Source organism: Rhinoraja longicauda, chromosome 9, assembly GCF_053455715.1.
Source record: "Rhinoraja longicauda isolate Sanriku21f chromosome 9, sRhiLon1.1, whole genome shotgun sequence".
Taxonomy (NCBI): Eukaryota; Metazoa; Chordata; class Chondrichthyes; order Rajiformes; family Arhynchobatidae; genus Rhinoraja; species Rhinoraja longicauda.
In genome coordinates, this window is record NC_135961.1 from 5,008,025 (window position 1) to 5,023,445 (window position 15,421).

General features: G+C 45.3%; 1 protein-coding gene across 2 annotated transcripts in view; it reads right to left on the bottom strand.

Moving 5' to 3' along the window:
* Positions 1 to 10,249: 10,249 nt before the first annotated feature.
* The window catches only part of cnksr3 (cnksr family member 3), a 102,172-nt gene continuing 97,000 nt past the window's right edge, over positions 10,250 to 15,421 (bottom strand). Inside the window, exons 12-13 of one of the 2 annotated variants that reach the window (XM_078404711.1) lie at positions 14,845 to 15,080; positions 10,250 to 11,687 (exon numbers count right to left, since the gene is read on the bottom strand). In XM_078404711.1, coding sequence (XP_078260837.1) covers positions 11,670 to 11,687; positions 14,845 to 15,080 — 254 coding nt within the window. In that variant the 3' untranslated portion in view covers positions 10,250 to 11,669. Of the gene's footprint in view, positions 15,081 to 15,421 lie in introns of both variants that reach the window. The other variant, XM_078404712.1, reaches the window with a different exon arrangement.

A 15,421-nucleotide genomic window follows, 5' to 3' on the forward strand; every position in this document is an offset into this window, starting at 1 on the left:
AAAGTAGGGAATCATGAAAGATTAAGTGCATGACAGAGTGAAAAGTAACAGTAATTTGCAGGGCCAAAGCAGGTGGATATTAGACTGGCAAGGGAAAATTTAACATGGAGAGATGCAAATAGACAATAGACAATAGGTGCAGGAGGAGGCCATTCGGCCCTTCGCGCCAGCACCGCCATCCAATGTGATTATGGCTGATCATTCTCAATCAGTACCCCGTTCCTGCCTTCTCCCCATACCCCCTGACTCCGCTATCCTCAAGAGCTCTATCTAGCTCTCTCTTGAGTGCATTCAGAGACTTGGCCTCCACTGCCTTCTGAGGCAGAGAATTCCACAGATTTACAACTCTCTGACTGAAAAGGTTTTTCCTCATCTCCGTTCTAAATGGCCTATCCCTTATTCTTAAACTGTGGCCCCTGGTTCTGGACTCCCCCAACATTGGGAACATGTTCCCTGCCTCTAACGTGTCCAACCCCTTAATAATCTTATACGTTTCGAATAAGAGGAAGCTCCTATTTCCCCATCTCTTTCCCCAGACATTTTGTTCCATTACAAATCTGAAAAAAAAACCCTGGAATTACTCAGCAGGTCAACTTTAGAGAGAGGCCGTAAACGTTTCAAGTCAATGGCCGTTCATCAAAAACAAAAATCAAGCAAACTCATTTGCAGAAAACCCATCCTGAATTTGCTGATGTTCTGAAAAAGCCTAAAACTTGCACTCCACAAAATGGACGTCAAATCCCATTTCAGATTGAAGGTTCAGTACGTTGCATTGTAGCCTGATAGTTATTGTTATTCTTGAGGGATTGTAGTGCAAAGGTATTCTGGAGGGATTGTAGTGCGAGGGTATTCTGGAGGGATTGTGGTACGAGGGTATTCTGGAGGGATTGTGGTACGAGGGTATTCTGGAGGGATTGTAGTGCGAAGGTATTCTGGAGGGATTGTAGTATGAGGATATTCTGGAGGGATTGTAGTGCGAGGGTATTCTGGAGGGATTGTAGTATGAGGATATTCTGGATGGATTGTAGTATGAAGATATTCTGGAGGGATTGTGGTACGAGGGTATTCTGGAGGGATTGTAGTTAGAGGGTATTCTGGAGGGATTGTAGTGCGAGGATATTCTGGAGGGATTGTAGTGCGAGGATATTCTGGAGGGATTGAAGTGCGAGACAATTTCAGCTAAAATGTAAAATGAAGTTGTCAGCTAAATTAGCAGCCATGCATTCCATAGCCCCTCAAAAACAAGATTAAAAACACTCCCTTTCCCAGACGAGTGGGAGATCTTTTTCTGCACCTGTCCATGCGTGGGAACTTACAGTGCCCGAGAAGGTCTTCCTCACACCAGCGTACCGTTTCTCAGGCCATTCTATGGGAAAGCATAGCGTTGGTGAACAAAACACAACAGCAATAGTTGGGTGGATCACCCCTGCCGTTGGTAGAAACGTTGAAACAGACAAGGGGGGCTTATGGTTGGCTCGGGGCAGGGCCTGCTCTGATACGGAATGCCATAGAGGATGGTGTGGGGCGCCCTTTTGGCAGAGAGAGCCCCAGCCTTGGACTATGTCACGAACGGTGCCAGGTGATCGAGAACAGGAACATCCTGCTGTGTACTCGGGATATTCGGGGGATACACGGGTGTATGTGCCTTACTTAGTCGTGCAATAAATTACTTAGCGAATCAAACTCTGTTGTCGGAATCTGGTGATTTATTGAACACAGCAGGGATGAGTGTGCAGATCAAATTGGGGATCAGAACACGGGTCTTCTCTGCGCACGCTAGCTTACACCCACATCCCAAAGACGTGCAGGTTTGTCGGTTAATTGGTCTCGGTAAAAATTGCCCCCGCTGTGTGGAAAATGTTTGAGAAAATGGGATGACATAGAACTAGTGCGAATGGGTGACTGATGGTCAGCATGGACTGGATGGGCCGAAGGGCCACGGTTCCATGCTGTGATCTCTAAACTAAACAAAGTGTGCAGACGGGGGTCAGAGGCTGGTGATGGGGTCTGGTATGCAATGGGCTTGGGCAACTGGAGTATAACTGGGAGGAGGACCAAGGAGGGGAGAAGCGGGCTGGAGGGAGGGAAGGGTCAGGGACTCTTGGCAACGTACGTGTGTGCACGCGCCAGTCTAATATCCACCCTCCTTGGCCCTGCACATTTCTGTTACTTTTCTCTCTGACATGCACTTTATATGTTACTAGACCAAGTGGACCCGTTGGGTCCAAACCTCTCCTGCATTGGTGCAGCCCCCTCTCCTCCCCCCCTCCCCCCTCTCTCCATCCCCTCCCCCTCCCCACTTCCCCCACTCCATCCCCCCCCAAACCCCCTTATCCACCCTCCTCCCCCCTCCTTCCCTCCCCCCTCCTTCCCTCCCCCTCCCTCCTCCCTCCCTAGGAGATAGATTTAAACTTTAAAATGTGAATAACTTAAAAAATATAACCGATTACAATAAAACTACTTGCTTTACCATTAAAGTGATGACGGTGAGTAAGGTGGGGCTAAAATTGTTGCGCTATCGTGCGATACCGTTTTGGCTGTGGTTCTTTTAGTCTATAGGTGTTTCTCGCTGACATGCACTTTATCTTTTTTCACTTTATGTTTTATGTTACTTTCTCTGTTTCTGACAATCTGCTTAATTCTGACTGGTGTCAACTCCAACGAAAGGTCATTAACCGGAAATAGTTTGCATTTCCCCTCTATGGTGTTTCCAGTTTACTAAGTCTGAAACCTGTGCCCGAGTTTAGAAGTCAAGTCAAGTCAAATTTATTTGTCACATACACATACACATACACGATGTGCAGTGAAATGAAAGTGGCAATGCCTGCGGGTTGTGCACAAAAAGAATTACAGTTACAGCATATAAATAAAGTTAATAAGTTACTATTAGTGTCGACAAAAATTTAGTCTCTGGGGTTATAAAAGTTAACAGTCCTGATGGCCTGTGGGAAGAAGCTCCGTCTCATCCTCTCCGTTTTCATAGCGTGACAGCGGAGGCGTTTGCCTGATCTGGAACAGTCCGTTACTGGGGTGGCAAGGGTCCCTCATGATCTTGCTTGCTCTGGATCTACACCTCCTGATGTATAGGTCCTGCAGGGGGATGAGTGTAGTTCCCATGGTGCGTTCTGCCGAACGCACTACTCTCTGCAGGGCCTTCCTGTCCTGGGCAGAGCTGTTCCCAAACCAGACTGTAATGTTGCCGGACAGGATGCTCTCTACAGCCCCAAAGCTGTTCGAGAGCTCACTTAACCAGTAGCTTTTCTACACATAGCGTGATGTCTTTCAACCAATGTGCCAGTCTCTTCTACTTCCGAGTACTGTACGGGCATGAATTGTACAGGTGTTTGTAATTGCTCAGTGTGTTTTATTGCCCCCTTCATGCAGGTATAAGAGAGCTCTCAGCACCAAATCTTTCCCCAAGTCTTTCCATCACCTTTGCACCAAAGTTGTGCCAATGAAAGTCAAAGAAGCCATTATGAGACTGAGAAACAAGAATGAAACTGTTAGAGACATCAGCCAAACCTTAGGCTTACCAAACGCAACTGTTTGGAACATCATAAAGAAGAAAGAGAGCACAGGTGAGCTTACTAATCACAAAGGGACTGGCAGACCAAGGAAGACCTCCACAGCTGATAACAGAAGAATTTTCTCTATAATAAAGAAAAATCCCAAACACCTGTCCAACAGATCAGAAACGCTCTCCAGGAGTCAGGTGTGGATTTGTCAATGACCACTGTCCGCAGAAGACTTCATGAACAGAAATACAGAGGCTACACTGCAAGATGCAAACCACTGGTTAGCTGCAAAAATAGGATGGCCAGGTTACAGTTTGCCAAGAAGTACTTAAACAAGCAACCACTGTTCTGGGAAAAGGTCTTGTGTACAGATGAGGTGAAGATTAACTTATATCAGAGTGATGGCAAGAGCAAAGTATGGGGGAGAGAAGGAACTGCCCAAGAACCAAAGCATACCACCTCATCTGTGAAACACGGTGGTGGGGGTGTTATGGCCTGGACATGTATGGCTGCTGAAGGTACTGGCTCACTTATCTTCATTGATGATACAACTGCTGATGGTAGTAGCATAATGAATTCTGAGGTGTATAGACACATCCTATCTGCTCAAATTCAAACTAATGCCTCAAAACTCATTGGCCGGCGGTTCATTCTACAAGAAGACAATGATCCCAAACATACTGCTAAAGCAACAAAGGAGTTTATCAAAGCTCAAAAATGGTCAATTCTTGAGTGGCCAAGTCAATCACCCGATCTGAACCCAATTGAGCATGCCTTTTATATGCTGAAGAGAAAACTGAAGGGGACTAGCCCCCAAAACAAGCACAAGCTAAAGATGGCTGCAATACAGGCCTGGCAGAGCATCACCAGAGAAGACACCCAGCAACTGGTGATGTCCATGAATCGCAGACTTCAAGCAGTCATTGGATGCAAAGGATATGCAACAAAATACTAAACATGACTACTTTCATTTACATGACATTGCTGTGTCCCAAACATTATGGTGCCCTGAAATGGGGGGACTATGTATAAACACTGCTGTAATTTCTACATGGTGAAACCAAAATGTATAAAAATGGCCTTTATTAAAATCTGACAATGTGCACTTTAACCACATGTGATTTTTTTTCTATTACAAATCTCAAATTGTGGAGTACAGAGGCAAATAAATAAATGATGGGTCTTTGTCCCAAACATTATGGAGGGCACTGTGTGCGTTTTCACACTTCTACACCTTTTGCCTGATGGGAGAGGGGAGAAGAGGGAGTGGCCAGGGTGTGACATGTCCTTGATTATGCTGCTGGCCTTGCCGAGGCAGCGTGAGGTATAAATGGAGTCAGTGGAAGGGAGTGTAAGAAAATAACTGCAGATGCTGGTACAAATCGAAGGTATTTATTCACAAAATGCTGGAGTAACTCAGCAGGTCAGGCAGCATCTCAGGAGAGATGGGTGACGTTTCGGGTCGAGACCCTTCTTCAGACTGATGTCAGGGGGGCGGGACAAAGGAAGGATATAGGTGGAGACAGGAAGATAGAGGGAGAACTGGGAAGGGGGAGGAGAAGAGAGGGACAGAGGAACTATCTAAAGTTGGAGAAGTCAAAGGGAGGTTGGTTTGTGTGATGGTCTGGGCTACGTCCACAATTGGCATCAATTTCTTGCGGTCTTGGATGGAGCTGTTCCCAAACCAAGCTGTGGTGCGTCCTGATAAATTCTTAGTCCATTTCTCAGAGGAGACTGACTGATCCTCCTGCGGAACCTCCATGCCAAGGTGGGAAAAGGCCCGACCCTCTGGCAAGCCCCGAGCAAATTGGAGGAACAGCACCTCGTATTTCGCTTGGGCAGTTCACACCCCAGCGGTATGAACATTGACTTCTCTAACTTCAGATAGTTCCTCTGTCCTTCTCTTTCTCCTCCCCCTTCCCAGTTATTCCACTAGTCTTCCTGTCTCCTACTACATCCTTTCCTTGTCCCGACCCCTCCCCTGACATCAGGGTCTCGACCCGAAACGTCACCCTTTCCTTCTCTCCAGAGATGCTGCCTGACCCGCTGAGTTACTCCAGCACTTTGTGTCAACCAACCCTCTCTGGCAAGGTTGATCAGGAAGGTAGGAGCTAACGCCTATTCCAATGGGTATAAGAAAATAACTGCAGATGCTGGTACAAATCGATTTATTCACAAAATGCTGGAGTAACTCAGCAGGACAGGCAGCATCTCGGGAGAGAAGGAATGGGTGACATTTCGGGTCGAGACCCTTCATCAGTCTGAAGAAGGGTCTCGACCCGAAACGTCACCCATTCCTTCTCTCCCGAGATGCTGCCTGACCTGCTGAGTTACTCCAGCATTTTGTGAATAAGCCAATTCCAATGGGGTCCATGACAAAAACTACTCGAAACACCACCTGGTCATAATGAACGTTGTCTCGGACAGTCAAGCATAAAATTTCATAACGACGTTAAATGGAAATCAAAAAGCTGCAAATGCTGGAAAGCTGAAATGAAAATAGTAAATGCAGAATACACTTACTGGTCAGGCAGTGGCCGAGGAAAGGGAACGTGTGGACATTTCAAAGATCCTTTCCTCCTTTGTCCTTCCATAATATTTGTTAAGATTCTGCAAAAAAATGCAAATGCCCAATCCAATTGCCATGATCACATTGAATGGCGGTGCTGGCTCGAAGGGCCGAATGGCCTCCTCCTGCACCTATTGTCTATTGTCAGTGCCAGAGAGTCGATCCGGACAAGGGGTGCTGTCTGTTTGGCGTTTACATGCACGTTCTCCCCGTGACCTGCGTGGGTTTTCCCCGTGATCTTCAGTTTCCTCCCACACTCCAAAGACGTACAAGTTTGTCGGTTAATTGGCTTGGGGCAAGTGTAAATTGTCGCTCGTGTGTGCAAGGCAGCGTTAATGTGCGGGGATCGCTGATCGGTGTGGACTGTCTGTTTCCTTGGTGTATCTCTAAACTAAACTAAGCCTCCACAGAAGAGACCATTTTAAAGATTCACCAATCCAAGTGTCAAAATTTCTCCTCATCTCAATTTTAAATGGCTTACTCCTTTGAAACTTTGACCCTGGCTCCAGCATCCCCATTGTAGAGAAACATCCCCACTGTGTGGACTCTGTTGAGCCTTGCAGGGATTCTCCATGTTTCAAGATCATCACAGTGGACAATAGACAATAGGTGCAGGAGGAGGCCGTTCGGCCCTTCGAGCCAGCACCGCCATTCAATGTGATCATAATATTTGTTAAGATTCAATCAGTACCCCGTTCCTGCCTTCTCCACATACCCCCTGACTCCGCTATCCTTAAGAGCTCTATCTAGCTCTCTCTTGAATGCATTCTGAGAATTGGCCTCCACTGCCTTCTGAGGCAGAGAATTCCACAGATTTACAACTCTCTGACTGAAAAGGTTTTTCCTCATCTCCGTTCTAAATGGCCTACCCCTTATTCTCAAACTGTGGCCCCTGGTTCTGGACTCCTCCAACATTGGGAACATGTTTCCTGCCTCTAACGTGTCCAACCCCTTAATAATCTTGTATGTTTCGATAAGATCTCCTCTCATCCTTCTAAATTCCAGTGTGTTCAAGCCTAGTCGTTCCAGTCTTTCAATATATGACAGTCCTGCCATTCCGGGAATTAACCTAGTAAACCTTCGCTGCCCGCCCTCAATAGCAAGAATATCCGTCCTCAAATTTGGAGACCAAAACTGCACACAGTACTCCAGGTGCGGTCTCACTAGGGCCCTAGGAGTAGCTGGTCAAGCTGCTGCCCTACAGCACGAGAGACCAGGGTTCAATCATGACCCTGGGTGCTCTCTGTGTGGGGTTTGTACGTTCTCTGTGTCCACATGGGTCTTCTCTGGGCACTCTAGCTTTCACCCACATTCAAAAGATGTGCACGTTTGTAGGTTAATCTGTAAAAATTGCCCCCATTTTGTGGATAATGGATGAGAAGATGGGATGACACAAAACTGGTGTGAATGGGTGAGTGATGGTCAGCATGGACTGGGTGGGCAGAAGGGCCTCTTTCCATGCTCTCCAGCGATGCTGCCTGTCCCCGCTGAGTTACTCCAACTTTTTGTGTCTTCTCCCGAGATTCTGCCTGTCCCGCCGAGTTATTCCAGCTTTTTGTGTCTAGATCTCTAAACTCAACATCACTTTTTATTCAAAAATGCTTGAAGTTCTCCGAAATGCCAGCAGAGGCCACTGCAACACCCCGCTTTTGATCAGTTCAGACAGAGATTAGTGAGCCATCAAGTTACTGAAAATGGACACAAAATGCTGGAGTAACTCAGCGGGACAGGCAGCGTCTCTGGAGAGAAGGAATGGGTGACGTTTCGGGTCGAGACCCTTCTTCAGACTAGTCAGAGGAGAGGGAAACGAGAGACGGTGATGTAGAGAGACATGGGAACAAATAAATGAATGAAATGCAAAAAAGTAAAAAGTACATTTTGCTAAAAATGTTTTATTCTCCACATTTACTCTGAAGAGAACCAATTAAAACCTAGCAAAACATCTCAAAGCACATAGGATTGTCTAATACAAAATGGAAATTGTCAAAGTAAATTGCTTCATAATACGGTTTATCCATTGCACTGAGTATTGATTTCTGTAGATAGACACAAAAAGCTGGAGTAACTCAGGCACGGTCTCTGGAGAGACTGGGCGACGTTTCGGGTCGAGACTGTGCATAGGCGTGAAAGGGTTCAGAAAAGATTTACGAGGATGTTGCCAGGACTAGAGGGTGTGAGTTATAGGGAGAGGTTGAGTAGGCTGGGGCTCTATCTCACAGAGCATAGGAGGATGAGGGGAGATCTTATAGAGGTGTACAAAATCATGAGAAGAATAGATCAGGTCTTTTACCCAGAGTAGGGGAATCGAGGACCAGAAGACATAGGTTCAAGGTGAAGGGGAAAAGATTTAATAGGAATCCGAGGGGTAACTTTTCCACACAGAGGGTGGTGGGTGTATGGAACAAGCTGCCGGAGGAGGTAGTTGAGGCAGGGACTATCCCATCACTTAAGTAACAGTTGGACAGGTTTGGAGGGATATGGACCAAGCGCAGGCAAGTGGGACTAGGGTAGCTGGGACATTGTTGACTGGTGTGGGCCGAAGGGCCTGTTTCCACACTGTATCAATCTAGGACTCATCTATAGGCTCGAGGTTCTCAAAGCATGGCCGAGATTGATCAGGATCGGATGGTTCTTCCTTCATCTCAAGGGCTGCAGACAGTCAAGCAGGAGATCGCCTGCTGTCGATCCACCCTACATGTGGCTTCTCTAATTGCATACCAGGGCAAGGATCCACAGACTCTATTTTAATGCAGCAAGGGCTCCTTGGAAGGGAGGTTATAATCTAGATTTTTTTTTCTAGTTAGGCCTTTGTTTTAATTAAGAGTTTAGGTGGTTTTGTCAGGTGATTTAAAAAGAAAGTTGAAAAATAATTAAGACTATTGGTTTAAGAGCAGCTGAGTTTGAGACAAGGGAGAATGCAAGCAGTGGTAAAAGCCAGGATATTAGTTCAGTTTAGAGATACAGTACGGAAACAGGCCCTACAGCCCACCGAGTCCACGCCGCCCAGCGATCCCCGCACATTAACACTAACACTAACACATTAACACTAGGGACAATTTTTTACATTTGCCCAGCCAATTAACCTACATACCTGTACGTCTTTGGAGTGTGGGAGGAAACCGAAGATCTCGGAGAAAACCCAGGCAGGTCACGGGGAGAACGTACAAACTCCGTACAGACGGCACCCGTAGTCAGGATTGAACCTGAGCCTCCGACGCTGCATTCGCTGCGCCACCGTGACGCCCTTGGGCGGGATCTTGGGAGAAAACCCATACGGTCACGGGGAGAATGAATAATCTCTGTACAGACAGCTCCCGTGGTCGGGATGGAACCCGGGTCTCTACCGTTAGGCCAGCGTGCTGTCCATTACACTACCAGGGGCCATTCTGAAAGCACTTTGTTGCTGTTGTCCTCCTTCCCCAACACGAGGAGATTGAAAGAATTACTCTCATCGTCACATGTTATAACCACTCAAATAAGCCAAACCCGCAATTTTATTTATATTAAACGGGTCGTCTAGTATATATATATATAAATATATATATATATATACTAGACGACCCGTGGGGTCCAAACCTCTCCTGCATTGGTCTAGCCTCCTCCCCTCCCCCACTCCAAAAGCGCACAGCAAGATCCCAGGGTATATCCGAGGCTGTGGCGGCCGGGCAGTCTCCCCCGGGGGCGGGCGAGGGGGGCGAGAGGAAAGGGCGCCACTCACCCCGACCCCGGGCGGCCATTAGCAGGAGAGCGCCCGTGATGCACTGCCCCGTGTTCGTCCTGCCGGCGGCCATCTTCTTTGACCTTCACTCTGCTGCCGCGCTGCACCATGAGAGGAAGGTCAGGCGCGGGGCACGCTGGGACGGGCGCCGGTCGGTCCTCCCGGCGCTGCTGCGTACGCGCGCCGCCGCCGCCGTGCCCGGCAGCCCTCTCCCCGCTACGCAAGTGGGAGCGCATTTATTAAAGTTTATAAATTGAATTACTTTTAAAATATAACGAAACTTGATACTGCAGACCGCAGGCGAGTGGCGTGTTTTCAGAATCAAAAAATACTTACAAATACCTTAGTATCTTCAGTAACAGACACAATAAATATGTTTGTGAAAAAAACTGTACTTTTAATTAGTTGTACTTTGTTTCAACACGCTTTGAACAAAGGTAAGGCAGTCATGATGCAGTTATTTACAATGAAATTTGTTTTTTTGACATAAATTTTCAAATACTAAACACAGTAAACTTTTTTTCTAGATTAAAAAAATGTTCATAGATATCAACTCCCCGAGTAGCACTAATAAACTCTCCTGTCTAAAAACGTTTGAGAAGTTTATTTAAAATAAACAGTAGACAACCAGACAATCTGCATAAAAATACTGGTATATCTTTCCTGTGCAAATTATGCCAATTTAAACAAATGGGGATATAATGGACTCAGTGTTTCTATCAATGATCTACAATGCTTATACAATGATAGTCAAATTAGAACTTTTGAATACTGTACATTAATACCAGTAAAAACTCAGAACCTTAAATCATATTTCATATAATTAAATACTCTATTCATGTCAGAAGAGTTGCAAATCTGATGAATCCAGTACTCCAGGTGTCTTGGAAAATAACTGCAGATGCTGGTTCAAGTCAAAGGTAGACACAAAATGCTGGAGTAACTCAGCGGGTCAGGCAGCATCTCGGGAGAGAAGGAATGGGTGACGTTTCGGGTCGAGACCCTTCTTCAGACTGACGTCAGGGGAGGGGGCGGGACAAAGATAGGATGTAGTCGGAGACAGGAAGACTAGTGGGAGAACTGGGGAGGGTGAGGGGAAATAGAGGGACAGAGGAACTGTCTGAAGTTCCTTCTCTCCTGAAATGCTGCCTGACCCGCTGAGTTACTCCAGCTTTTTGTGATACCTTCGATTTGTACCAGCATCTGCAGTTATTTTCCTACTGTGGCAGGAAAAAAAAGTGCTGGAGGACCTCAGCAGGTCAGGCAGCATCTGTGGAAGGAAATGGACAATGTATTGGGTCGGGACAGATGCTGACTGACCTGCTGAGTTCCTCTAACAGTTTGTTTTTAACCCGAGTATCGTAAATGAATTTTCAAACTTAATTCTTTAAGCTTGCCATCATTCTAGATGTCCACACAGCCTTTAAAGATACAAATTAACAAATGCTTCTTTTCAATACTTTGCATAATCATTGCAGTGGGATGTGTGGAGACAGTTGCTAAGCTGGTACTTCTAAACCCACACGCTTCATTAGACAACAAGTTCAATATAGTTAGCAAACATCTTTGGTAGTGACAAATGGCTTACATTTTTGTTTTTGGCATTTATACACTTTAACTACTCGATTAACGAAGTAGCTGTGTTAGAATTTTACATTACAATGTTTATTACATTTGTTATAATGGAGAGAAGCTAACATTTTAAATAAAATATGCCTTAAATAATCAGGTATCATAAAACATAGTCTTTCCAGAGCAATATTTTGATTGTTATCTTGAAGAGGTGGCAATGAGCAGTCAATAATCACAACTCAGGACATTCAATAACCTTCAGAGGAATTGAAATTTGGATATGGAATTTCTGTGATCAAAACTCTTCAGGTACCTTTATCCAAAGGGGGGAAGAAAAAAAATGGTCCATCACATAATTTATAATGCCCTAGGTTCACACATCCAAGTAATAGTTGTCTACAAAACCTACCGAAGACAGGATGACTGCAGCTCCACGTAGACATGAAAGGCAACTCAGCAAATTAAAAACAGTACAGCATCTGCTGAAATATGGATAACAACAGAAGGGGAAATAGAAAAGCCGACTCCAAAAGGAAAATCATTTCAAACCCAGAGAAGGCACCATTCAAATGCACAAACCCAGAGAATAGTTTCAAAACGCATTTGTTTGAAATAAGATAAGGAAAATCAAAGCAGTTTAAAAAAGAAATAAAAACTGCAACTATGTTGGGATTATCAAATATATTTCCAGCACAAAAAAAAAGACTGACCGAAAGGTGGGAGAAAAGTGGAATAAAAATATTCCAAAATACCTCAAAACGCATGTAACAAAATTGCTTGTCATTCTGGTAAGTTGTAGAGTTGCAGAGTGTAGGAACAGGCACCTTGGCCCAAGTTGCCCATGCCAACTAAGATGCCCCCATCTATTCTAGTCCCGCCTGCCCATGTGCGGCCCATACAGTTGCATAGTAAGATTCTAATGTAGTCGTTAGTAGCTTTAGTTGTACTGCACGTTCTGAGTTGCAGTGGTGCGACTCTCCGCATTGGTACCAACGGCTTCCTGCACTTTGGTGGTAAGAATAGGAAGGCAGAGTATTATCTGAATGGTGTCAAGTTAGGAAAAGGGGACGCACAACGAGATCTGGGTGTCCTAGTGCATCAGTCACTGAAAGGAAGCATGCAGGTACAGCAGGCAGTGAAGAAAGCCAATGGAATGTTGGCCTTCATAACAAGAGGAGTTGAGTACAGGAGCAAAGGGGACCTTCTGCAGTTGTACAGGGCCCTAGTGAGACCACACCTGGAGTACTGTGTGCAGTTTGGGTCTCCAAATTTGAGGAAGGATATTCTTGCTATTGAGGGCGTGCAGCGTAGGTTTACTAGGTTAATTCCCGGAATGGCGGGACTGTCATATGTTGAAAGACTGGAGCGACTAGGCTTGTATACACTGGAATTTAGAAAGATGAGAGGAGATCTTATCGAAACGTATAAGATTATTAAGGGGTTGGACACGTTAGAGGCAGGAAACATGTTCCCAATGTTGGGGAGTCCAGAACAAGGGGCCACATTTTAAGAATAAGGGGTAGGCCAGTTAGAACGGAGATGAGGAAAAACCTTTTCAGTCAGAGAGTTGTGAATCTGTGGAATTCTCTGCCTCAGAAGGCAGTGGAGGCCAATTCTCTGAATGCATTCAAGAGAGAGCTAGATAGAGTTCTTGAGGATAGCGGAGTCAGGGGGTATGGGGAGAAGGCAGGAACGGGGTACTGATTGAGAATGATCAGCCATGATCACATTGAATGGCGGTGCTGGCTCGAAGGGCCGAATGGCCTCCTCCTGCACCTATTGTCTATTGTCTATTTTAGTTGCTGGCTATTTTGATTGTGTAATTTCCTTGCACAATCAATAAGGTCATGATCATATCTGCACAGGCCGGAATACCCAATCTACCCAACGAAGATGGCCTCAAAACAAATACCATCTGTGGGGAACGCTGATTACTACAGGTGGGACTAGTGTAGCTGGGACAAGGTGGTCGGTGTGGGCAAGTTGGGCCGAAGGAACTACAGTGGGCAGCCTGTTTCCATGCTGTATCATTCTATGGAAATTAAAGGTTGAGCAGATTTTAGATTTATTTAGACTTAAACAGACCCTTTGGCCCACCGGGTCCGTGCCGCCCAGCGATCCCCGCACATTAACACTATCCTACACCCACTAGGGACAACGTTTACATTTGCCAAGCCAATTAACCTGCAAACCTGCACGTCTTTGGAGTGTGGGAGGAAACCGAAGATCTCGGAGAAAACCCACGCAGGTCACGGGGAGAACGTACAAACTCCGTACAGACGGCGCCCGTAGTCAGGATCGAACCCGAGTCTCAGGCGCTGCATTCGCTGTAAGGCAGCAACTCTACCGCTGCGCCACCGTGCCGCTAGGAACTATATGTTCTGATAGACTAGTTCTGCTGAAACATCTCGAAATTTGATAGATTAATACTCAACCAACACAGCAGGCTTTGAAACCATGATATAACACTCAGTATTGATGTCAGATCTCGAGTCCTGATTGTCGAAGAGATTTATTGTTGCGTAATTCCTATCCTTTACGCCAGTTTTTAAATAGGTTATTTGGTTTTAGCTGCAATTTACCAAACAATGTCAAGTGACACAAATATGTACGCATCTTTAGTGATGAACTTTTGGATTCAAGCAAAATGTCATCTCTGGAGGGTTACATCCTCATTACTGGTTGGGCTCCGAACAAAAGGATATTGGGCTTTCGTGTTGGTTTTAAGAACAGCAGCATCGACTTCTGGTCTCCACCACATCACCAAGACCCCAACTCTCCTTGGTGTGTCTGTGTGTGTGTGTGTGTGCGCGCGTGTGTGTGTGCAAGGCTGAAAAGTCACTTTCCACAGACACATCCAACCTCAGAAAGGCAGTTAAATGGGCATGGGTCCCATGAATGCAACAAAATACAGAAAACCGGTTGCTTGACCAGCGAATTACATCAAAATCCACTTTAAAATTCCCCGCGCACACCTCTTTTGTCCAGTTGACAATCTGCAGAACAAGCACTTCTTAAATTTCACCTTCAAGAATGTATATACATCCATAAAGTACCATTAACCCATTGCAATCCTTACTCTGAACCTAATTTAGTTTTGACACAAAGCCTTTCCATGACATTACGCTGCTTAATGACTCTTTTCTGTACTCAAATACACTTACAAACCTTGCTTAAGGTACCGAGATGTACAAAGTATTTGTTCTATCTTACTATCTATATGACTGGGTGGTTTAAACTTGGAACAAATGGAGAAAACTAGGCTGCATTTTCAACCCTTTGCATAGTATAAGGCACCATTCAAATGAATTTTTGGTTTTAATGCAAAATTACATAAAGTACTTCTATATCTTTCTGTATTTTTACATGAAACGTGTAGCTTAGTGTGCTGCCCTCCGGCCCAATTTGAAACGACTCCAGGGGGAAAACGTTCACTGACTTAACAGTTTAAATCTTGTAATCCAACTGACCGGTGACGGGAGTTCTGGTGAGTTTTTTCTTGGTGAACTGCAGGTTTGCTTGGGCCCATCTTGCTGGACAGGGAATGTCATTCTTGTGGGATGTTCAGGGCTAACAGAATCTTTCCCATTCCTAGCTCGCCCAGAGTACATGCCAGCCATTGGTCCAGAAATCGGCGGGGCAACATAATCTTCCTTAATCGGTGGAATTCTATCATTGCTGAAGTACCTATAGAAGCAGTCCTCATCTGAAAGAGAAAAGAAAATCTCTTTAGAGACAGGAAATTAAGGGAAGTTGAAATTACAGTTTAGTTTATTGTCACGTGTACTGAGGTACAGAGAATATTTCTTGCTGCGCGCTATCCAGTCAGTAATGGTATGAATTACAAAGTATAGAAGCCTTTTGTAGTTGTTAATGTAAAATCAGCACATGGAATAACTGACTGTAAGCATGCCCATTTGAAATTAACAGCAAGCATAATCCATCTTTTGATAGTTCATGACAAAATGTACATTACAAGACTATTATTGGTCTCCAAAGTCAATCTCTTTCTCCTTATTTGTTTTCATACATTTTGTTTCTGACACA